The sequence below is a fragment of the Leopardus geoffroyi genome, chromosome B3 (assembly GCF_018350155.1).
Source record: "Leopardus geoffroyi isolate Oge1 chromosome B3, O.geoffroyi_Oge1_pat1.0, whole genome shotgun sequence".
Taxonomy (NCBI): Eukaryota; Metazoa; Chordata; class Mammalia; order Carnivora; family Felidae; genus Leopardus; species Leopardus geoffroyi.
Genome location: NC_059337.1, coordinates 143,165,423 through 143,188,726, shown reverse-complemented (window position 1 = coordinate 143,188,726; position 23,304 = coordinate 143,165,423). Strand labels below are relative to the sequence as shown.

Sequence of the window (23,304 nt, the reverse complement as noted above, 5' to 3'; positions counted from 1 at the left end):
CTCGGCGGGTGGGGGGCTTGCTAGTCAGCCCGGAGACGAGAAGGCTGAAGTGAGCTTGCCGCCTTGCAAAGAGCCGAGGGCAGAGGGGGCCAGGGGGCTGTGGCGGAGCAGCGGAGGCAGAGGCAGAAGCAGGGGAGGGCTCGGCAAAGCAGCTCGGTGTGCGAGCCCTGAGCGGGCTGCTCAGGGAGAGAGGGAGCTCCCTGTTACGGGAGGCATCCGAGCAGAGAGAGGCAGGCCGGTACTTGGCCGGGAGGCTGCAGCAAGGCTCCCTGCCCGGGCTGGCAGCCCGCACGTCTAGGCCTCTGAGAAGCTCCTAGAGAGCTAAGTCCCGAGCGGGGCTGGCTGCAGAGGAGGCAGGCTGGGGTCAGAGCAAGGATGCACAGACTTTCCCATGTACCTTGCCCTGAGCTGAATGGCAAAGGCACCGAGATGGCTGGTGGAGCGCTTCTGTCACAATGAGGCAGTGAGGGAGAGGAGCAGAGAATGGGGGTGAGTGCTCGGGGCCAGCGGGGGCGGTGGGGGCGGGGGAGGTGGGGGGCTGTCTTGCAGCCAACTCCCCATCTGGGGGGGGGGAGCGGGGGGGGGGGCCGGGCCGAGCCACCTGGAGTGGCCAAGTGCCCGCCCCAGCTCCCAGGCCCAGAAAGGCTGGCCTGGGTCCTCTCTGGGGCAACAGGCTGGTGCGGCGGGCGGGGGGAGCCTTCCTGCGGGGGAAGTAGGAGGAGGGGGGTCTGGTGAGTGGAGAGGCCGCCCGGTCATGGGAAAAGCAGGGCCCTTTTCTGGAGGCTGGGCCGCAGCCACGGATTCAGCCGGCTGCTGGACCATGACTTGGATGCTCTGGGGACTCGTGAAAGCCCCCTCGCCCGGTGACGGGGCCCAGGGGCCTGCATGTTGATGAATGCGGCCCACGGCGCATCGGGCGCTGGCTCTCCAGGCCCATTCACGGAGGCTCGGTTCCCAGGAACTTTGGGCGGATGGGGCCTTTATCAGGGGACCCCTCCCCAGACGAGGCTCTGTTCTGCAGTTTCTAAAGGAGTTTTCTTGTCTTTGTTTCCAGTGCAGGCACTCAGCGCGCGTGCACGTGTGTGTGTGCGTGTGTGCGTGCGTGTGTGTGTGTGTGTGTGTGTGTGTGTGTGACAGGCTGGCAGAGGGGCCAGCCGGGTTCCTTGTCTGTGAAAGGGCCAGGCTGCCCTAGCTCACCCTCGAGGCAGGGACACGCTTCCACGGGACAGTAGGATTCGGGGAGGGCAGAGACACCGGGGACCCAGGGATGGAGCTCCTGTCACTGCAGCCTAATTGTCCCGCTCCGGATAATCCAATCCAGCCAGGGCACTGTCGGGGTCCCAACAGCTGCTCTGACCCGCCGTGGGGGGGCAGCAGCGTGTTGCTGGTGGAGAGTGCAGGCTGGCTCCCCACAGACAGACAGACTGCCCCCCGCAGCCCCTCTTAGGAGCTGCGAGCTGGCACTTGGGGAAACTGCTTGTCAGAGCCTGGGGGTTTTGTTGTTATTTTGTCACTGCTCTCGTTTTTTTAATCTATTAAAGGATTGCTTTGAAACTGTCATTCGAAAATGTTGGGTAAAATGGTATTTGCATATGCGTAACTGTCTCTGCGGCATTTCATGGGGGAGGGGAGGGAATGCGGGGTGCGGAACAGAAGTCACGCACACGGAGAAATTTTGCAAATAAAGGTTTCTGGTCAGGGGTCGAGGGTGGTGCAAGGAAAGAGCTCAGAATTACACTGGTGTGGGTCTGAAAAGTCACCTGACCCCAATCCCTAACCAGGCAAAGGCCACAGGGCAGCAAACCTTTTAGCCCCCGATGCTGCAGGGGCTGCAGGGGCGCAGGCAGGCTGGGGAAGGGGCTCCTGCTGAGAGGGAGGCACTATTCCCCTCCCCATTAAAGCTCCAGACACAAAGAGGCGGGCTCCCCTGCCTCTGTCCCTGTCCCAGCCCTTGCGTCCCTGCCCCTGCCTGAGGGGGTGGGGAGGGGGGGGGGTTTCAGCATGAAGCAGGGGCTACGGGGCAGAGGGGTAGCGGGCAGAGGGCAGAGGGCAGAGGGTAGAGGGGCAGAGACTGAAGCAGCTCCACAAACAGCCCTGGGTGAGCTACTGCAGAGTAAATAAACCAAACGTTCTGGAGAGAGGAGTCTTTGTGCCCCACAGCCGCCGAGGAAGCTCACTTTTGTGTAAAAGGCAACACACGAGCCCATGCTTGCACTAGGTAAGGCTGCCCTACGCACAAAAACCTCCTTCAGGCTGGGCCCGGCCCAGGGAGCGTTTTCTGTGAAATTCAGGAGAAGTCCGGTTTAGCCAGAAGTTTTTCCAGGAATTATTAACCTCTGGAGACTATAACCACTGTTCCTTCCGAGCCGCCCTTGCCAAAGCCTATAAAATACAAGCCTAAAAAATCTGCCTGAAGAGCAGTCTGACGTTTTATATATATTTATAAAAAAATAAAATAAAATAAAATAAACTATTGCCAAACTTTTCAGGAGAACCCAATTAAAGCCGGCGGGGGCAGCCCTTCCCCGGCCCCGGGGTGTTGAGAGAGAAAGGCCGGTGTTTCCCTTGGGTGGGGGGTGGGGTCTGCTCTGGGGCCTTTATTCCCTGCTCATACTCTTCCAGCCTTTTTATTTTCCCCTGCGGGTCTCCGGGAGGGAAGGTGAAGCCTTTCAGACGGGCCGAGATGGGAAAAGCTCCTGTTTTCCAGCCGCTACTGCGCTGAGTGATTTATTTCTGCTATTGTCTCACTATGCCTATCGCTACGCGGTGTGTACGTATGCTTTTCCGATCAGGAAACTGAGGCACAGGAATTCTTGGGGCCTTGCCAAGGACATGCACGCCATGTCCGTTCTGTAGCTGGGTTTGTGCTGAAGATGGCCGGCTTCTCAGGGTGGCTCCCACCCACCACCCTGGGGGGGAGAAAAAGAGGACCAAAACCTGGAGCAGGTCGAGGGACATTTGTCCCTCTCACAGGCAGGTGAGGCCCTCTGACCCCAGGGTGATGTGGATCTGGCATCACAGTCCCTCTGCCCCAAAACCTGTGCTCCTCGAACACAACCCTGTCCCTGGAACCCTCACCATCCCCCCAGCCGGTGGCTCTGCTGTCACATACGAAGACTTACCTCCTTCTTAGGTTCTGGGACCAGGCCCCTTTTCCTCTCGCAAGGAGAAGTTCATAAAAGACGTAATCAACCATTGCCAGGCCACGGTTATGTCCCCCAAACCCATCACCAGCACACTCGCCCGGGAGATGCTCTCATCCCTCACTCACAGACCACGACCCAGGGTTCTGGGGTCCTCGTGGCAGGCATGGAGGGAACCTGGTGTTGCACCCCAGAGGGCAGGACAGAGCAGTCTGGGGCAGTGGGGGGAGGCCTGGGCTCCCAGGCGTGTGTTTGTGGTCTGAAGGCATTCATAGCACTCACCCAGTGTGCAGTCCTCAGGAGAAAATGGGAGGTCTTTTCAGTCAGGGGAAGTCAGATCCAGGCAACACAGGGGGCCGAGGGCACTGGACAGGGACAAAGGAAAGGGGGGGGATTAACATGTGGCTGGTCATGAATTCTAGAAAAATACAAAACCTTCTCCTGAACTAGGAAAACATGTCAATGAGGCATTGCCCTTTGGGGGGACTATACTTTGCTGGACTTTTGAAGGAGGTGTTAGGGGCAGTTCACCGTGGGGTGCATTTCAAAGCCTGGTCCTAAGGGCTCAAGAGAAGCCGGTTGAAAGGTCACGGCCAAAGCCCCCAAGTGTAAAAGGCTGGGCCCACACAGACAGGAGCAGTAGCTCAGGCCCGCAGTGTGCCTGCAGGGGTGGGGGTGGACAAGGGGTGAGGGGAGAGGCTGGGAAGCTCCCACCCAGACCCCGAAGGGTCCTACGTGCCAGGCTAAGGCTTTTGGATCACATCCCAGAAGTTCCAGGAAGTCAGAGGGAGGATTTAAAAGCAAGACAGTGACAAGGTCAAAATGGCATTTAAGAAAGATCACACAGTGAAAATAAACTTTGCAAACCATTTAACCCAGCTACCCCACCTCCAAGAAATGGGGATAAAGGAACAGCCACAGATGTGTTTACAGACCGAGCTATAAAAAAGCTCGTTGCAGGGCTGTTAGCAATAACAAAACGGGAACGGCTCAGGTCCTTTTCAATGGGCACCGGTTGAGCAAAATTGTATGAATTAAAATTTCGGTTCATGACGCGCTCATTCGTTTGTGCAAGGATCACTTTTATTTTATGGATTCACTTTTATTTATTTGCATAAATAATAGAACAAACACCCATGAGCCTGTGACCCACCCCCACCCCCGCCCAAACGACCAGGACTTTGACCAAAGCTTCTATCCGGACACATTCTCCCCCACCCCCCCTCCCCCGCTGCCCCCCAGCACGTTTACAGCTGGGATTTTGAACAATAGGAGAGGGTCTAATCAACAATGGTGCTTACATACCCCGGAATATTAAACAGCTCTTAAAAAGAATGTAACAGCGGAGACCTATTGTCTTTTAATGGACCTCAGTATTTTGCGCAGAACTAGATTAATCATGATTCTTTGTTCATAAACACTTCGTCATCATTGGTCCAGGCTTGGCCCTCTTTTATTTTGCTAATTTATGCATCCATATATTCATTTGTGATAATGTCATAAACACTTGTGAGCTGATCCTCAGATCCCGAGCTCAGAAATTACTGACACCTGCCGCCACGCTCCGTCCCCACGGGGTAAGGACCTGGGGCTTTCACGGCAGCGGCAGCGGTGAGGGGGTTAAAGCAACCCGGGTGCACGCAGATTACAGGGTACTAAGGTGTGTTCTAAGGAACGCTGTGTCGATCTTTATTATCTCCAAGCGGATGCCTGTGTGGAGACAAATGCTAAGCTACGCAGAAGGAAACGGACACTATGATGTAGTTTGCGTAAAAAATAAACAAAATCATCTATTTCAGAGATCTATTTATATACGTACATAAGTGCTCAGAAAAATGTCTGGAGCCTTGCACCTGAAACTGATAACAGCGGGGTGGGGGGGGGAGCGGGGGGGGGGGGCGGGCGGAGCTGGGCTTGGGCCTGGGCCGGGGGGGGGGGGGGGGGGGCGGGTACAGATGGCTTTAGCTTTTATGTGCAGTATTTAGTTTTTAGTAATGAGTGTATTCATTATCAGTGCATTTCTTGCATAATTAAAATAAACATTTTGTGTGGGGTTTTTTTTTTTTTTTTGGTTTTTTTTTTTTTTTTCCATTTGTTTGTTTGTGGGGCTTGGGTGGGGGGAGGGGTTGTTTTCCTTTTTTACAAAAACAAAATGAGCATTTTGGCTGAAGGCCCAGGATCAGGCACTTACCCCAAAACAAGCTCTGCAGACATGGGGGGGGGGGGGGCGGGGATTTATTTTATCCCAAAGATCATTCCGTTTTCGATTTTATATGTTCTCAAGCTGGAGCCCCGGGGCCTCCCGATGGCGTGTCAGTGACATGAGGCCAGCAGGTATGTGCCTGCCGGCTGCGATTTCGCCACCCACAGGCCCCAGATCCTTCCAGAGCCGCCCAGCGGCTGTCTGCAATGCACCCATCGGGGAGGACTTTCCTTTTCGGTCTTTAAGAGGCCCCAAAAGTTAATGCCCTGGCCGGTGTTCTCGGGGATTAGCTAACCGGAATGAGAATTCCAGGAGAATTCGACATGAGATAGGCCTGGCGGAGTGGACGGGCGGGCCTCCGGGGAGCGGCGGCCCCTCGGCTCACATGCGTCAACAGCCGCCGCAACTTGCAGGCAGCCAGCCGGGGCCTTGCCGTGTCCTCTGACAGCGAGATTCCCGTGCAGAACCCACAGCTGCCATGGTCACCCCCCAGCTCTAATCAAGAGGGAGCGAGGCTCAAGGGCACGGGTATTTATTTCTAACCCATCTGCCCCCCTTCTTGTCCTGGGTAGCACATGGCACCGTGGCCTCCCATCAGAATGCCCTCTCCCCAAGACACCTCGGCTCCTGCTTGCTCGCTAAGCCTCAGACTCAACTCCCCAGGCCCCTCCACAGCTGTCTCGGCTGTCAGAATCCCCGAGCAGGCGCGGGGCTGAGTGTGCGGCAAAACCCATCCTAGTCTCGTCCGCAGATGGAGGGGCCGAGGCTCAGAGGCCTCCCCGCCCAGAACACAAAACTAAGCCAACTTTAAATCCCATCAGTCTGAGCCCTCTGTCCGGTTCCAGCCTGGCCTCCAACTGCACAGAGCCACTAACCCATCCCTCGGTTAGAGTCTTCTCGCCAACACAGACAGGGACCTTCTAGAACTTTCCTCCCCCCTGCCAGGCAGAGATCTATTTTCAACCGTGACTTTGTGCGGAAGAAATGTGAGCACAGGTTAACCAGCCGTCTGCCAGCTCTTAATCGCCTTTCCTGCACGCGAGGCCCTGCTGTTTATTACATAGTATTTTCTTTTGGCCTGGGTTTGGTCCCGGTGAATACTTTGGGGTATCTGTCATCGTTCTTCAGATAGGAAGTATCTTACGATAAATAAAAATAAAATGTGGTACCCAGGTTGACATCACCTGCATCCACCTCGGGGCCAGGGTAATTCAACACGAAGACATTCACTCCTCCAGGAGGCTACATAAATCCAGGCAATGCCAGTACACGTCATATAGCTGACTCAAGGCTCTCCGGATCCCAACACTGACCCCGACCGTCCCTACTCCCCTGGTCTTCCCTCTGGGTTCGATGAAAACGAGAAGGGCTTTCAAAGAGGCCGGGGACAGATGCCCCTCAAGTAAGAGTTCTTTCTATCTGTGTTGAGTGCCTACTATGTGCCAAGCGTTTTCTATTTTGATTTCACCTAAGGTGTCAAGGCAACACTTGAAGATGGCTGTCCCCATCCTACAGAAGGAGAGGGGGATTCACTGTCACTTGACCAAGGTCACCCAAGGGAGCCGGCCCTGTTTGGCCCCCAGCAGGCCCCCCGAGCCCCCATCAGAGATGTCCCGCTTGTCGGCACCCCTGTGTATCATGGTCAGAGATTTTAACACCTCCCTCGATTTCACGTAACAGAGTAACAGCATTATTCTGCGTTTCTCATCATATTCCCACATTAATGCGATGTGACCCTGTACTCCTCACTGCCTCTACCTCCCCAGAGTCTTGTGTAAAGACAGGGCGCACATACCTGGTCTGCTGTGGGGGTCAGCGTAGGAGGGTCCCATTCCCCTCTGGGCAGGTGTGGTATCCCGAGGGTACAGGGGCCAGGGCTGGGCCGCACCCTGGCCTCTGGAATCCACTGACTCACTGCCCATCCAGGGGGCAGTGAGCCTCAACTGCAAAATAAAAGGCTCAGGTTAGTTCCATTCTGAGGGGCCCACACATTTGCAAATTGTCCAAATTTACAACTCAGAAAAAATAAATGCATTTTTCAGACCTTTCGATTCGATCCTGGGCCAGGCATCTGCTCCCTTTCTGGGGGAAAAGCTGTCTCACCTCCAGCCACCTGGGAGGGGGGAAAAGAGACTGCTCACAGAGTTCAGCCCGCCTCTCGGAGCCCCCCTCTCGGAGACGCCGCCTCGGGCCTCACCTGCTGCCTGCAGCCCTACTGTGTGCCAAGGGAGGGTGGGATGGCATAGCAGGCACACACTGGCACCAGGGGCAGGACAGAACACCACGGGGGCCCCCATGGGCGGGGCCCCAGGTGAGGGAAGGGCCAGCAGCCTGGGCAGATGCTACTTACAAGAGTCTTTCTCGGGGTCACACAAGGGACCCAGACCCCAGACTCACATCAACTCTCATGTGCATTTGCCAAGAGCCAACTGGGGGTCTGACAAGAACAGGGGTCTTGCCAAGAGCTCGGGAGTCCAGGGGGAGAGCTGAGCACGAGCACCAGTGTGGACTCGGTGGCTTGTGCGTCCACGGGAGGTGCGACCTCAGGCCAGACCCAGCTGGAGAATGAGGTCAGGCCTGTGAACGATTCGAGATTTGCCCCCGAGCCTCAGGTGCCTCTTCTGGAAAACGGGGACGATAAAAGTAACACCTTCACAGGCTATCTGGCACATAGTAAGTACTCAAGACGTAGGATGGACGTACCCGAACGTAGGAATGGGACACAGGCCTGGGAGAGAAGCAGGAAGGCAGGCTGTGGAACGGGCTGGGGTTAGAACAGGGAAACGTGCATGCACGTCCCAAGGCCTGGACTTTCACGATTAAAGAAATAAATGTATCCGATTACTTTGTAGAAAGAAGGCAGATTCCAGTCGACAAGGCGACAGGATCAGAGCTGCTGAACAAGTGCATCAAAGGTAAGACTTGTGATGGAGGTACCATGCTGACCTCCCCCTGGCGGGGGGGCGGGGGGGGGGCTTGTTGGTGGGGTGGGGGGCGCTGTGCTGGGCAATACATGGGACAGGGGTTTGGCCGGCCGGCACTCAGGAACAAAGGTCAAAGGGAGCATTTGTCTGCAGGAAAAAAAACACGACATGGGGGACTAGGTACCTCGCTCAAACACCCGAGTGGCTATAATTAGTAGGTCCAAGGCCAGCTGTCCTGTCCCTCTGCCGACAACCAAATTAGCCAAAATGAGCTGGCAACGACCACGTGACCTTTTCAGGGCGATGGGGGCAGACACTGAGGCCCCCTCTGGTCTGGCCTCCCGTCGGGTCACGAGGCTGGGCATACGGATACCATGGAACGAAAACAGGCTCTCTGGCCGAGGTTCCCTCGGGGCCCCCCAGCGGCCACTGTCCACCCCCGACCCAGGGCACGCGTTCCTGCTTTCTCCTTCCACGGTGGAAACGGGAACACTTGACTTTGCACACCGTCTCTTCCTTCCTGACCTGGGCTCTCTCAGTGCGGGGCAATGGGAACTCTGTCCCGGGCCAGGCGGCGAGGATGGTGCCCGACACAGAGCAGACGCCGGGGAAACATCAGTTTCGATAAATGAATTCTAACTGCCCCCGTCTGGATGGCGCTCGCCTCCACCTGTGCACAGCCCACCCCTCGCTAGCTTCCCTCATCAGCCGGCTGCTGCCGGGACGCTCCGTGGTCTCGCTCCCGATGCCACGGCCACTGCTAATTAGAGCTCCGGGGCAAGTCACTTCGGCCCTGAGGCTCCGGCACACTCGCTTGCCTCACGGCGTGAGTGTGGAAATTAAAGCTGGCCCAGGCGTGAAAATGTCCTCTGAGGGCTGACCGTCCAATTACAACAGGTGTCCCAAGAGTCCTCATGGTAATCCCAGGCCTTTCCTTGTCGGGAGTGTCTCCCAGCTTACAAGGGGCCCATCTCCCCTGGGGAAGGAGTCTGCCTCCCACTCTGGCCATACTTCCACTTGCATCAAGGCCGAGCCCCCCTCATCTCCCTCCACGTCCTCACCCCCCTTCTCCAAGAACCCTCTGCCCCGAGGCCTACAGTTCCTGGCCCGTCCACGCCAGGCACAGAGGGACCCAAAGAGATTCCCCTGAAACCACCCCGCTCCTCCCGCTCCAAGGTCAGACAGGATAAACCAGACAGGACCAGCCAGGCTGTGCTCCCAGGCACGACTTGTATGCGGGGACCTCTGTTTAAATGAGATAGTATGAGGATCCCCAATTTCTAACACTATCTTTAAATAGTAATGAGGTGGGGCGCCTGGGTGGCGCAGTCGGTTAAGCATCTGACTTCAGCCAGGTCACGATCTCGCGGTCCGTGAGTTCGAGCCCCGCGTCGGGCTCTGGGCTGATGGCTCAGAGCCTGGAGCCTGTTTCCGATTCTGTGTCTCCCTCTCTCTCTGCCCCTCCCCCATTCATGCTCTGTCTCTCTCTGTCCCAAAAATAAATAAACGTTGAAAAAAAAAAAATTTAAAAAAAAAAAAATAAATAAATAAATAGTAATGAGGACCCCCAGCTTCCGGAATTGAGTCAGGGTGGGGTCGCTGAGCTCTATCTGCTCAGCCAACCCCCTCTTCTTACCGCTGCTCCCCAGGTCACCCCTCAGGCACCTCCCAGGACCCCCGAGCTATAGGAACAGAGTGAGAACACCCCCTGCCCAAGCCCTCCTTGCAGTTCTGGGTAAACTGAGGGCCCAGGAAGAGAAGGTCATGCTCAAAGTGAGCGTGGGTCCCAGGCGGGCAGCTGGCACCAGCTCCTTCCTCTGCCCGCTTGCCTTGAAAGGCAAGCGTGGCCTGGGGAGCAGCTGATTGGTCTGGCCCGTTTGGGCAACCGAAGGAAGAAGGACACTCTCATGGGTGACCCCTCTCCCAGTCCCTCCCAGGATTATTCTGGGCAGAGTGATCCAGCTAGCTGCCCCCTGGAGCTGCCAGTCAAGCGAGGAGGCAGCGGGGAGGAGGGAGGGCTGACAGGGAATCGGCCACCGGCCTACTGCTAAGTCGGGGGCGCCACCCCTCGCCTCGATGGGGACCCACACACAGCGGTTTGGGGCTGGAGAAGCCCTGGGGCGACCCCCAGCTCTGCAGTAACTCCATGTCTGTCCCGAGTCACGGCCACCCCCTTCCCAGAAACTGTTTTCCCAGCGACATCTGAGGCCCAGTGCCCAGGTGAAGAGAGGGAAGAAAAACCAGAGCTGGCTGCTCTCGGTCAAGACGAGAAGGGTCTCCCAGCTGTAGGGCCCAGGTGGTCTTAATCCACAAGGCAGGGGGTGAAGAGGCAAACAGGGGTCCACAGGGGTCCACAGGACCCAGGACCCACCCAAGGTCCTCATGGGGCTCTCGGGGAGCCACCTCGGAGTCCCAACTGGCAAGCAGAGTGGGGAGAGTGACCTCACCACTGGTCTACACCAGGAGACCAAGGAGCCCCGGCCCTGGCATAACAAGGGCACATCTTGACCTCGACGTTAGTTTAACACAGTAATCACTACCAACCTGCAGCCCTGCTGGTGTCCCTGCGTGCCCACCCCCCGTCGTGATGCTCAGCAGGTCTAGGGCAATGGAGAGAGTAAACAGGGGAGGGGGGCATTTATTTCAAGGGGACCTAGCCCTCAAGACCTGGTAGCTGTGTCCCTCAAACCCAAGTGGCTCCGAGGACAGCCTGGAGGCGGGCCAAGACAGGCCAGGATCCTCACCTGGCCCCAGCCCTAACGACCATTCTGGCAACCCAGAAGGCCAAGGCTACAGGGGTCGGTGCTGGTGTCTGAGAGGGAGGAAAGAAAGGGGAGCACGTGTCAGAGGACCCCCCCGCCGTGGTCCCTCGTTTCCCCTCTGCCCTCCCGTCTCCTCTTTCTAGGCTCTCCACCTTCCTCCTCAGCAACTCGGGCTGCACACCCCCTCCCTGTCCTCACCTCTCCCCCGATCCCCGCCCCAGGCTCAACTCTGCTCCTAAATACCCCACATCTCCTCTTCCAAGCTCTATTTTTAAAATCAGATTTCCTTTACTGTACAAGTGAGCTGACACGAGGAGGTATTCGCGGAGGGATTGGCCCCCCCCGCCACCCCCCCCACACACACCCAACCCTTCATAGACTCACGCTGGCGGCCTTGACCCAATGGGCCACTTGCTCAGCAGCAAGCAGGGAGCTGACCTGGCCGAGAAGGCTCTCGGCACTGAAGGTGGTGAGGCCGGGGTGTCTGTCTATGAGTGTCGGGGGGAAGAGGGTCTGACTCAAAGACCTCAAGGGTGCTTCTGACCCAGGCCAGGTACACTAAATCCTGAGTTTTATTTATTTTTAATTCTTTTTTTTTTTTTTTTTTTTTTTTTTTTTTTTTTGCTAAGGTGGGAATTGCCAGATCAGTAGATAGATATTTCTTCAAGAAATTGTCTTGAGGTCTGAGACCTCAGCATTTATCGAGCTACATTTGTCAGACTAACACTATTACCTCTGGAGAGCCCAGAGAAGAGGTAGGGCAGCCTCTGGGCTCTCCAACTACAGCAGATGGACATTTGGAGGGCAGGAGTCAGAAGGAAGCCCGTAGCCACCTTAGAAAGCCAGACGTGGTGGGGGGGGGGGGGTGGGCAGAGGCACCTGCGCTTTGCAAAACAATGCTCCAACAATGCCCAAAGTCCTCCCCAAGGGACAGGCAGCTGAGCCCAGCGGAGCCTCGAAAGAGACACTCGCCAGCAATAGAGGGAGATCCCTGATGTTGGCCCCCCAGGACCCTGCACTCACCTCCAGTGCGACATCTGACATGAGGGTGTGGTCCTTTTCTCCTTGCTAGGGACGTTCTGCAAGGCAAGATTGTTTCCAATTCTTCCCGTCTCAGGGAGCGCACACAGTGCCTGGCCCAGAAAAAAGAATCGGGACATGTTGCTGTAATGAATTAATGAAATGTAGACAGAGGGATTAGCTTAACAACATAAAAAGAGCCAGGACTCTAAAATTAAGATGAGTTTAGAGGCAGGAAGGAAGAAACCCGGTCTTTGAGGAGTAAAGTGTGAAGGAGCAAAGAACTGCATCTAGAAATTGGGGAGGGTGAAAATTGTTGCTTTCGTGCAAAGGAACTGAAGCTTTATTTTCTAAGCACTTGAGCAAGTGTAAAGATTTTCTTAATGCAACAAATATCTGGTCCAATTTTCGTTTCATGCTCAGGCATTTGGATTTTATGCCTTAGACATGAAATTCGCAAGGTTTTACAAACACCGTGATTGAAGATACTGAGATGTTGATATATGTTGTTAGTGATGAAAATAGAGGAAAAGATTTTAAGCGGGACTCTAGGAATAGATGTGGCATTGGGGGGGGGTCTTTATTTTGAGGAGTGACTAGAACCAGTTTTTATATCATGCTAAGGAGTCTGGATTCTTGCCAAAGGGTCTTAAGAAATGTGATGGTGAGATTTTTGCTTGTGGAAGATAAATCTGCAGGAAAAAAACGTGAAAAAATGTATTTTAAGGCTAACAGCTTTGGACTTTATAACACAGGGAACACTGAAAACCTGTAAATACAAAAGCAACAGCCACGAATTTAAGTATCCTGCAAAAACCTTTGCACTTTCTATCTCGAGGGGTGCCAATGTCTGGCTTTCAGAGATTTGACGGGTGTCAACACCAAAACTGAAAAACTCCAATCGTAAGAGTTATAGGATCAACGCTGGGATCACGTAAAGAAATTTGAAATTTATTTTGAGGCTCTAACTTGACTGGAGTTCTGTCCATGCCTAGAAATTTGATTTTAGCCAATGAAAAGTTCTAAGAGAGCGACACGGTGAGAGTTTTCTGTGGTTGATAAATACTATGCAGAGAAATTACAAAATAAAATTTACATTTTGTGCTAAGAATTTGGACTTTTATTCCATAATTTCACAATTAAGAGACACTGTTAAGATTTTAAGAAGGAATTACAGGATCAAATTTTATATGCCGTGCTAGGAAGTGTGAACTTTATTTTAAGGGATGACAAGATCGAATTTTTATATCATGCTAATAAGTTTGGATTTAAGCCAATGAAGGGTTCACAGGAATGACGGGATGAGATTTGGGGTTTTTTTATAGACCAGTCTGCAGATAAATTACATGGTAAAATGTTGCATTTTATGTTAAGTAGTTGGGACGTTATGTTACGGGCAATGCAGAAACCTTGGAACGTCTTAAATTGGGAGTTACATGATCAAACTTATGCATTTTGGCGGAGCTACAAGACTGGGTTTTTATGGTAAAGATAATATGATCAGATTTTTATAACATGCCAAGGAGATGTGATTTTATGTGAGAGCATTTCATCTTGGGGAGGGATATGATCTCATTTTTGAACCCTCGTGCAGAGGCGGCTGGATTTTAGCCAGTAAAGGGTTTTAAGGAGTGACTGATGAGAGTTTCGTCTGCGGGGGAATTAGCTGGTCAAATGTATTTTATGCTAAGGTGTCTGGATTTGATGAACCAGATAAAGAGCACGCATCGGCAGCTCAGAGAAGCTACCCCTCGGCCCAAGTGCGCCCTGTCTGCACTTTATGCCGAACCAACCGGATCATTGATAGCAAGTTAGTATAGAGGCGGGGCAGGTCTTAGGCAGAGGTTCTATGACTGAGTTTACATACCGCGCTGAGGAGTTTGGACCTATTTTGAGGAACGACGGGAATACATATTTGTGCTGTGCTAAGGAATTTGGATTTGGGCCATTAAGAGATTTTAAGAGAGTGACATGGTAAGATTTCTGTGTTTGATAAGAGTAGTCTGCAGACATCAGGGAGCAATACGTGTATATTTTGCTAAGGAGTCTAGATCTTATCTCATAGGTGATTAAGCAATCTTATAAGGCATTAAGCATAAATTACAAGACCAAATTCGTGTACCTTGCAAGGAAGTGCGACCTTTTATTTTGAGGAATGACACGGTCAACTTTTTATATAATGCTTAGAGGCTTGGAATTAAGCCAATAAACTTCAAAACTAAGTTTAAGAAGTGGCCTGGAAAGATTTGGGGATTTATATCCATCAGTTTGCAGATACATTACACGGTAAAACTTTTTATTTTATGCTAAGTGATTGGAACTTGATATCAGAAGCAATGAAAAGAAACTTTCGTAAGTTTGAATAGAGCAGTTACGGGACAACTTTTATGTATCCTGACAAAAGTTTGACCTTTGATGCTAAGGCATATGAAGATCAGGTTTTTGTAACATGCCAAGGGTATTAGATTTTACACTGAAAACAAGAAAGGTGAATGATTTAATCAGTTATATCGTCAAATCTGTAAATATGTTGAGACGTATGGACTTATATTAAAAGGGGCAGAACCTAAGGGCGCCTGAGTGGCTCAGTCTGTTAAGTGTCTGACTTTGGCTCAGATCACCATCTCACCGTTCGTTCCTGAGCTCAAGCCCCGCCTCAGGCTCCGTGCTGACAGCTTGGAGCCTGGAGGCTGCTTGGGATTCTGTGTCTCCCTCTCTCTCTGCCCCGCCCTCCTTGTGTTCTGTCTCTCTCTCTCAAAAATAAGTAAACGTAAAAAAAAAAAAATTTTAAGGGTATAATCTAGTTTTTAAATTATCTGGCTAAGGAGTTTACATTTTAACCAATATAGGGTCTTAAAGATTTTAAGAGACATACTGAGATTTTATATTTAAAATTTTAAACAGTAAAGAGTCTTTAAAGTTTTCAGAGCGATATAGATTTTATATTTGAAATTTTTAATTTTAGCCAATTTAAATTTTTCAATTTTAAGATTTAACTTTAAGCCAACTTAAATTTTTAAGTTTTTAAAAAATTTTTTTTAATGTTTATTCATTTTTGACAGAGAAGAGAGAGAGAGACTGAGTGTGAGTGGGGGAGGGGCAGAGAGAGAGGGAGACACAGAATCCCAAGCAGGCTCCAGGCTCTGAGATGTCAGCACAGAGCCGGACACAGCCCTCGAACCCATGAATGGTGAGATCGTGACCTGAGCCAAAGTCGGACACCCAACCGACTGAGCCACCCAGGTGCCCCTGAAATTTTGTTTTAAAGTTTAGCCAATAAAATGTTTTTTAAGTTTTAAGACCTATACAGGTTTCATGTTTAAAATTTTAAATTTTTGCCAACTTAAATTTTTCAATTTTAAATTTTATCCAATAAAGGGTTTTAAGGGTTTTAAGAGAGATAGATTTCATTTTAAATTTTAATTTAAAATTTTAGCCAACGCATTTTAAATGTTAGCCAATAAAGGGTTTCAACAGTTTTAAGACATGCACAGATTTTATATCTGAAATTTTAAATTTTAGCCAACTCAAATTTTTCCATTTTAAAATTTAAATTTCAGCCAATTCAAATTTTCAAGTTTTAAGTTTTGGCCAATAAAGGGTTTTAAGAGACGTAAGGGGATTTTGATTTCTAATAGATGAGTCTGCAGATGAATTAGTCAAATTTTGTATTTCAATCAGAACTTTACATTAGGAACTTGGAATTGTACTATTATAGCAAATGCCTTATAGCACTTCAACGAGGACAAATGAGTTAATGTAGGTACTGTGCTATGTATATATTGTGGCATTGGTGATGGTGATGATGGCGATGGTGACAATGGCGATGGTGATAATGGTGATGGTGACGATGGCGACAATGGCAATGGTGATGGTGATGGTGGTGATGGTGACAATGGCAATGGTGCCGATGGCGATGGTGACAATGGCAATGGTGACAATGGTGATGGTGACAATGGCAATGGTGACAATGGCGATGGTGACAATGGTGATGGTGACAATGGCAACCATGGCGATGGTGATGGTGGCGATGGTGACAATAGCGATGGTTATGATGGTGACGGTGAAGATGGCAATGGTGACGCAATGATGATGATGGTGATTATACATAACTGGTGAATCGTGGTAAAAAATGTAATCTCTACCTTGAGGAATGACATGTGCAGAATTTATTATTCTAAGGCCTTTACATTTTAGCCAAGAAATGATTTTGGTGAATTTCTGTGTCAGGAATTTTTACGCTAAAAGGTTTGGATTTCATATTGTGAACAGTAAATAAACAACAAAACCTTTTAATCAGAAGCTCTGCAGGATCGAATTTAACAGTCACGCTAACAAGAATGTACTTAATTTTGAGAAACAGCAGATCAGAATCGCGTATCTTGTAGGGAAGTTTGGATTTTAGCCAATGAGGGAATGCTTTTTTTTTTTTTCCTAAAAGATGGGCCCCGTGGCTAAGAAGGAAACTGACAAGTAACAAAAGGTGTTAAATGTAGACAGAGCGGTAACCACAGAACTAATCTTTCGGATAACCAGAATTCAATTTGCTCTCCCAGCGGAGAAGAAATGTGCAAATAACCCCAAACCAAAACATCGCTTTAAATTCAGCCTCAGCCCACTAAAACCACCCATGACTCAACTTTCAAAATTCCCTTCCAAGACAATTAGAGGTCAGAGACACCTCATGCCCTTCCCTGTCCCACCCCTTACTCACTACCCCAGCTCTACTAGAGACACCGAGGTGGGGAGAAACCAGCCAGCAGCGGAATGGGGGGGGGTGGCGGGGAGGGTGGTCTGCTAGAGGGAAAAACCAGCCTGCCGGGTAAGACCGGAGGGCCATGTACACATGTCTGCACATGCAGAATTGATCCCTGAACCCCACCCCCCCACAGAGAGGCTGATCTTGGGAAAGTGGCAGCTTTAGGAGGGGCAGGGACCGGATCTGCAGATCTCCCTGACAAGCTCAGAGATGCGGACACTGGAAACTGAATAAACAGTAAGAGAAATCAGCCAAACATCTGAGTTAGAACCCAGTCACACGCGTGCAAGTCTCTGGCGCACAGTAGGGTTTTTGTAGACGTGTACGGGGGAGAAATGAAAGCCGACTTGTCTCTATCTGCCCTTCCCCCAGCACCAGCCCAATATCTACTGTGAATCTGAGGGAGGAAGTGAGAGCTATTTTTGGCTGCTGACCCAACTGATGGGATTGGGGCCAACCTGCCCATTTCCACCCCCCCCCCTTCCCCTGACCTTGTTAAACAGTTGGCATCAGCTAGCTAGAGATTCCCACCTCACAACCGGGGGGGGCCGGGCTTGCTCCGGGATGGCACTGACATATGACTTCTGTGACTTCTGGGTGACCAGAGAAGGGAGGGAGGGTTGACCAGGCACGTATGCCAGGGGCAGATGAAGCGGCCAGCGCATCCTGCCAGGTTGCCTGCCTACCACGGCGGCCGCTCTGGGCCTACTGCTTCACAGAATTTATGGGCTGTGAATTTCTCACAGCCGTGGGGGGGAAGCAGGCGGGCCAGATAGGCCCAGTAAGCCTAGGAGAATAGGGAGAAGGTCAGGGGCGGACAGATATTCTCTCCCTGGGGCTCCCTAAGCTGGGCATGGGAGGCTCTCCCCAGTTTCTCTCTGTTCTGATGAGCTGGGCATCTGACTTGGCCCAGAGAACCTCACCTTGACCCCGTGAGTCCCTAAACAGCTGCCTTTACTCCCCCCCCCCCCACGCCTCCCACTCCCAGATTCTGATCGCTGCGGTCCCAGTCGCTGACCGGACGCGTCACAACCTTACCAGTCTTCAGAGAACACTCCTTTCCATCCGACGAAATGATAGAACCCTCTGAAGACTCATTTGAGACGATGATGGAGCGTAAGAATCCATCATCAAAACAAATGGAGTCCTCCGAGGGCTCATCCAACACCACCGTGGAGACATCAGGCAGCGGCACGAGGGAGGCGGAGGGGCCGGCCAGGGGCCCGGCCCAAGAAATCAAAGAGCTGCCCATTGATCTCCGCCAAGACATGGAGGGGCCATCCAGTGGCCCACGTAGGGAAATAAAGGATCCACCCAATGACCTACTCCAAGACCTGGAGGAGTCACGCAATGGTTCACATCAGGAAGTGGGGGATCCGTCCAGCGAGGCACCTGGCGGGACGGAAGGAGCATCAGACGACCCATGGGGAGCCCAAGACGAAGAAGCCGACGACACTGACCTGGCCAGCGCGAGAGAGGAGGGGCACCTCGAGGAGGATTCCGAGACTTCGGAGTTCATGGCCACGGTGAGATCCATCATCTCGCTGTACCTCCGCATGCAAGACCTCAGAGAGCAACAAAGAGTGGCGGAAGAGATCTTGATGAAAGGAATCCACGCAGGCCAACTGCCCGTCCCGTCCCGCTTCTCTGGCGATCGCAGGGAATACCACGAGTTCATCGTGCTCTGCCAGCTGATCCTGCAGAGCTACCCGAGAATGTTCTGCAACGACCGGCTGCGAGTGGGGTACGTCATCTGCCACCTCTCGGGCATGGCCTTAGAGTGGGCCACAGCGCTGGTGCAAGAAGGCAGCCCCCTGATCGACGACTTCCCGGCCTTCCTAGAGGCCATGTCAGGGATGTTCGAGTACCGACAGGCACTGCGTGTAGCGGAAGACGCCATGTTCAACATCAGGCAGGGGGCTCGCACCGCCACGGAGTACATCAACGAGTTCCAGGGCCTGGTACCCACCTTGGGCTGGTCGGATGAAGTCCTGCAAGCCCACCTGTGCCAGGGGCTCAACGAGGAGATCCGGCATTATCTGTTCAGGGTCCCTCAGCCGGATTCGCTGGACAGCCTGATTGTGCTCGTCCTGCAGATTGAAGAGAAGCTGGCAGAGAGGAGGGCAATGCTCAGGCTGCCCCCAGAGGCCCGCCCGCGGAACCTGACCTGGGTCGACTCACCTGCCCCGGAGAGGTGGATGGTGAGCAGCTGGCTGTCCCGTGACCGCCGCCCCGTCATCAGCCGCGACCATCTCTTCATGCTGCTCCTGATCAGGGTGAACCCCTACCACAGTGTCGCGGTTCAGGCCCTGGTGGACTCGGGGGCAGGCGGCAACTACATGGATGAGAGGTTTGCCCAAGAGCACTACGTCGAGCTCTACGAGAAGCCCTATCCGCAGATGGTCCAAAGCGTGGACGGCTCACTGGTCGGCAACGAACCTGTCTGGCTCCACACGGAGCCCCTGGTGTGCATTCACCAGAACCACCAGGAGCCCATCGAATTCGACATCGTTCCGTCCCCCAACTTCTCCGTGATACTAGGCGTCAACTGGCTCAGGACCCATAGCCCCGACGTCGACTGGATCAAAGGCCGCTGCACCTTCCACTCTCCCTACTGTCTGCAGAAGTGCTTCCGCCCGCCCCCGCCATGCATCGCGCTGGAAAGACATGCCATAAGCCTGCTGCCCGGACTGCCGCCCCTGTACTCCGACCTGGCCGACGTGTTTAACCCGAAGGAAGCAGATGATGAGACTTCCGACCAGCCAAGCTCAGACGGATCCGATGATCTTTCTGAATCAGAGCCCTCTGAGCTTCAGCAGGCTGGAGACAGTGATCACAGCGAGACCTTTTACGAATGTCCTTCCATCGCGCCGTGGGAACCTGTGGGTGCCAGGGTGCAAGAAAGTGCCAGGCCGCGGGATGAATACTGGGACCCGCAGGACATGCTGACCAACAGACAGGACTACGTACAGATGATCCCAGAACTGTTCGACCAGTTACACGGAGCGACATGGTTCACAAAGCTGGAGCTGCGGGGCACCATCGTGGAGGAAAGCGCGAGCATTCGCCAAGCGGAAGATGTATGGAGGACGGCGTTTGGCTTCGAGCCTCAAGAGACAGAGAGTTACCAGCCCTTCCCGCTATCCTCAGACCCTACCATCCCACAGGACGTGGTCCACTTTATCCTAAAGGACATGCTAGGCTACTTCGTGCTCTCCTACGGGCAGGACGTCCTGATCTACTCCATGAGCCAGGAGGAGCACTTCCGACACGTGCGACAAGTCCTGGTCCGTTTCCGCCACCACCGCGTCTACTGCTCCCTGGACAGAAGCCAGTTCCACCGACACACCGTCGAGTTCCTGGGGTTCGTCATAACCCCCAAAGGGGTGAAGCTAAACAAGAGGATTGTGACCACCGTGACAGGCTACCCCACCCCCGGCTCGAAGAAGTCCCTGCAACACCTGATCGAATTCATCTTCCCCTACCGGCACTTCGTGGAGCGCTTCACCACCATCGCGGAGCCGCTGGCCCGGCAGCTGCTGACCAGCGACGCGTTCTCCTGGGGGGACGAGGAGCAGGAGGCCTTCGAGTGCCTGAAGCGGGCTTTCCGCAAGGCGCCCCTCCTGCACCACCCCAAGCCGCAGAACCCCTTCTACTTGGAAACGGGAGCCACCAAGACGGCTCTGCACGCCTCCCTCGTCCAAATAGACGACCAAACCGGCAAGAGGGTCTCCTGCGCCTTCTATTCGCGCAATATCTCGGCTATCGAAGTGGCCTACTCTCAACTGGAGATGAAGATCCTTCCAATAAGGGCTGCCTTCACGGTATGGTGCCGCTACCTGGAGAACACCGAGGAGCCCATCATGATCCTTCTCAACACAGAGGATCTAGCCTCTCTGAATAATGACAGGCTCACCGTACTTCTCCCCGGCCATTGGGTCTTCTTCTTCTCACACTTCCACTTCGACGTCATGGAGCGCCCCGAGCGAGACGGGGGCCGGCCTCTGCCGCCCGCGAGAAACCTCAACCGACGGCCTTTCCGGCGCAACACCGGCACCCGGGCAAGGCCGCCGTTGGCGACGGGGGGCGCCCCCCGGGGGCAGTCGCTAGACTCCGGGGAGGAGGAGGAGGAGGAGGAGGAGGAGGAGAACGAAGACGCGCCTAAGCAGGACGCGCCGACCGGGCGGAACCTGCAACAAGAGTTCCTGGCCCTGATACCCATCGACCAAATCCTCAACAGCTTCCTCGCCCACTTCAGCGTGGCCCAGATCAGGGCGGTCCTTCTGCATTTCTTCCGAGGCCTCCTGTTCTGGAAGGACACCCTGGCCGTGGCGGCCCTCCTCGTGCTGCTGAGGCTGAAGCGCCGCCTCTCCCCGCGGCCCGCCCCCCCGGCGCTGGCCCGGCCCCCCAGGCGCTGGCTGCGCCTCGGCCAGGCCACGGCCCTCTTCGCGGGCAGCGGCATCGCCACCGCCGCGGCTCGGCTTTTTGCCCCGGTGCCCCGCCCCGTGGGCCCCAGCGCCGTCCCGGCCGAGGAGCTGGGCGGGCTGCTCCCGGGCCCCCAGCGGGCCCTGCGCCCCCTGACCCTCCGGGGCCTGCAGTTCGCGCCTGGCTTCTGGCTGATGCTGTGCGAGTCCTTCGGGGTCAGAGTCGGCCCCCCGGGGGGCGCCCGCCCCCTCCCGGGAGGGCCCCGCCACCTGGAGCTGCACGTCGGCGATGAGGATGTCGTCTCGCGAGAAGCCCTGCAAGACGACCTGCAACGTTACCGTCAGTGTGGCCTGCATGACGGCCTGCAAGACACCTCGCAGGACGAGCCGGAGAGCGACGTGCGCGAGGCGGCCCTGCGGCCCCGCCGACACCTGCCCGCGCCCTCTGAGGTCCTCGCTTTCCTGAGCCGACAGCTGCCCCGGGCCCTCTGCGGCGCCAGCGGGCGGCCCAACCCCCTGGGCCAGGAGCAGGCGGCCAGGGCCCTGACCCGCTTTCTGACCGCCGTCTACACGCCGGCGGGCCAGCCCCGGGAGGGCGCGAGGCTGGAGGAGCCGCCGACTGGCGAGGACGACGCGAGCCCCGAGTGAAGCCCTCCGCTCCTCTGCCCCGCGCCCGGCCACCACCACCGAGTCTCCTTCCAGCCTTCCCCGTGCCTCGGCCTGCTTCGCTCGCATCCGGCGACGGCCCCCGCCCCACTCCTGCCACTCCTGACCCAAGGGGAACCCCCTCGAGAAGGGCAAACATTTCGAGAAGGGCGGCATCGTCTGTGGCCAACAGCAACGGGCTATCCAACCATCAGAGACCCAGAGAGCCGGCTCAGGGCCACACAACCACAGTCCCGTCTGAACTGCCCAGGTCCCAGGCTTGCAGCCGGGAGTGACGTCAATGAGGGAGACAGCAGTGGTGAGCAGACGACCCCATGACCCAAGGCCAGGTGAAGACTCAGGCACAGCAGACGCAGCCAAGCAAGCAGGGGCCGGGGACCCGCCCCACCCCCGGAGTGACGAGTGGCCACCATGAGCCACCCTGGGACACTGACCTCGCGGGCTCCACTGACTTCTTCTCCCTCCGCCACCGGTGCCGCTGCTCCCCTGGGCCCCCATCCCCCCGCCCCCACCCCCCACCCGCGCTCACACCTCATGGAGCGCCGTGGCACCTCCCTCGCCCACCCCGCTGCAAAGCCAGCCCACCCTCCACCCTCCGGTTCAGCTCCCTTGACGCTGACTCTGCCTGGCCCTGAACTCTGCCCTTACCTGGACGGTTCCTCTCCACAGAACGTCCGACGTACCAGTACTCACCGAACTTGCGTCCTCGAGAGTCCCCGGGACTCCCAGGACACCGAGGGGGCGGCCTCACTTGGTGGGGCTCCCTCTCCCCTCCCGGCGCCGACAGCACAGGGGCCCGGAGGTCCACGGTGGCGGGGGGGCCAAGAGAGACTGAGGAAGGCCCCAACCACCCAGCGGACTGTGCTAAGCCAGCTAGCTCCTACCAGACCGCCGCTCTCTGCCACGGGGAGGAGACCCCCCCCCCCGCCACCTTCCCACCCCTAAAATAAAGCAAAATAAAAGATTATCTGACTCTGGTTTGTTCTGAAGGTGGAGGACAGGTAGGGCAGGATGGAGGAGGGGGACAAGTGGAAAGGGGGAGTCTGGGCCCTCCCCCTAAACAGGCCCCACCGCGTGCCAGTAACACAAGCTGGGATGGGGGTGGGACCCCGGGAGCTGCCTCCCCCTGGGGGTGGAGTCTCATCTTCTGCCTGGGCCTTTCCGCCTACATGAGACCACTCTCAGTGGAGGCCAAGATCATAATGGCTGTTGGGGGAAAGGGCGGGACGGGGGGGGGGGGGGGGGGGGGGGGAGTGGGGGGAGGGGGGGCGGGGGCACTGCCCTGGGAAGGGGAGGGGGCTCCAGGGGGAGCACAGAAGGGAGGATGGCACTCACTCACTCATTCAGCCCACAGTCCCACATACCCTGCCTGGCCTCAGCTCCCCATCCAGCAGCAGCCTCTG

General features: G+C 54.8%; 1 protein-coding gene, 1 long non-coding RNA gene and 1 other non-coding gene across 13 annotated transcripts in view; 1 reads left to right on the top strand and 2 right to left on the bottom strand.

The window, feature by feature from the left end:
• The window catches only part of LOC123584324, a 91,896-nt gene extending 82,325 nt beyond the window's left edge, over positions 1–9,571 (bottom strand). For 9 of the 11 annotated variants that reach the window (XR_006705329.1, XR_006705326.1, XR_006705325.1 and 6 more), the window contains exons 1-2: positions 7,142–9,571; positions 3,426–3,508 (exon numbers count right to left, since the gene is read on the bottom strand). This is a non-coding gene — a long non-coding RNA (uncharacterized LOC123584324). The remainder of the gene's footprint in view (positions 1–3,425; positions 3,509–7,141) is intronic. The other 2 variants (XR_006705324.1, XR_006705330.1) reach the window with 2 other exon arrangements.
• On the top strand, positions 377–22,858 carry RTL1 (retrotransposon Gag like 1). The gene is made up of 3 exons (XM_045452120.1): positions 377–489; positions 8,199–8,261; positions 17,800–22,858. Exon 3 carries the CDS (start codon positions 17,885–17,887, stop codon positions 21,881–21,883), a length of 3,999 nt encoding a protein of 1,332 aa, XP_045308076.1. The 5' UTR covers positions 377–489; positions 8,199–8,261; positions 17,800–17,884; the 3' UTR covers positions 21,884–22,858.
• On the bottom strand, positions 4,506–4,582 carry LOC123584729. The gene has a single exon (XR_006705675.1). It is a non-coding gene; the product is annotated as a small nucleolar RNA SNORD112 (small nucleolar RNA).
• Positions 22,859–23,304: the final 446 nt, after the last annotated feature.

What these genes read in the sequence shown, in the direction of transcription:
- RTL1 (XM_045452120.1), top strand. Translation starts at nt 17,885, where the DNA reads ATGATAGAACCCTCTGAAGACTCATTTGAGACGATGATGGAGCGTAAG.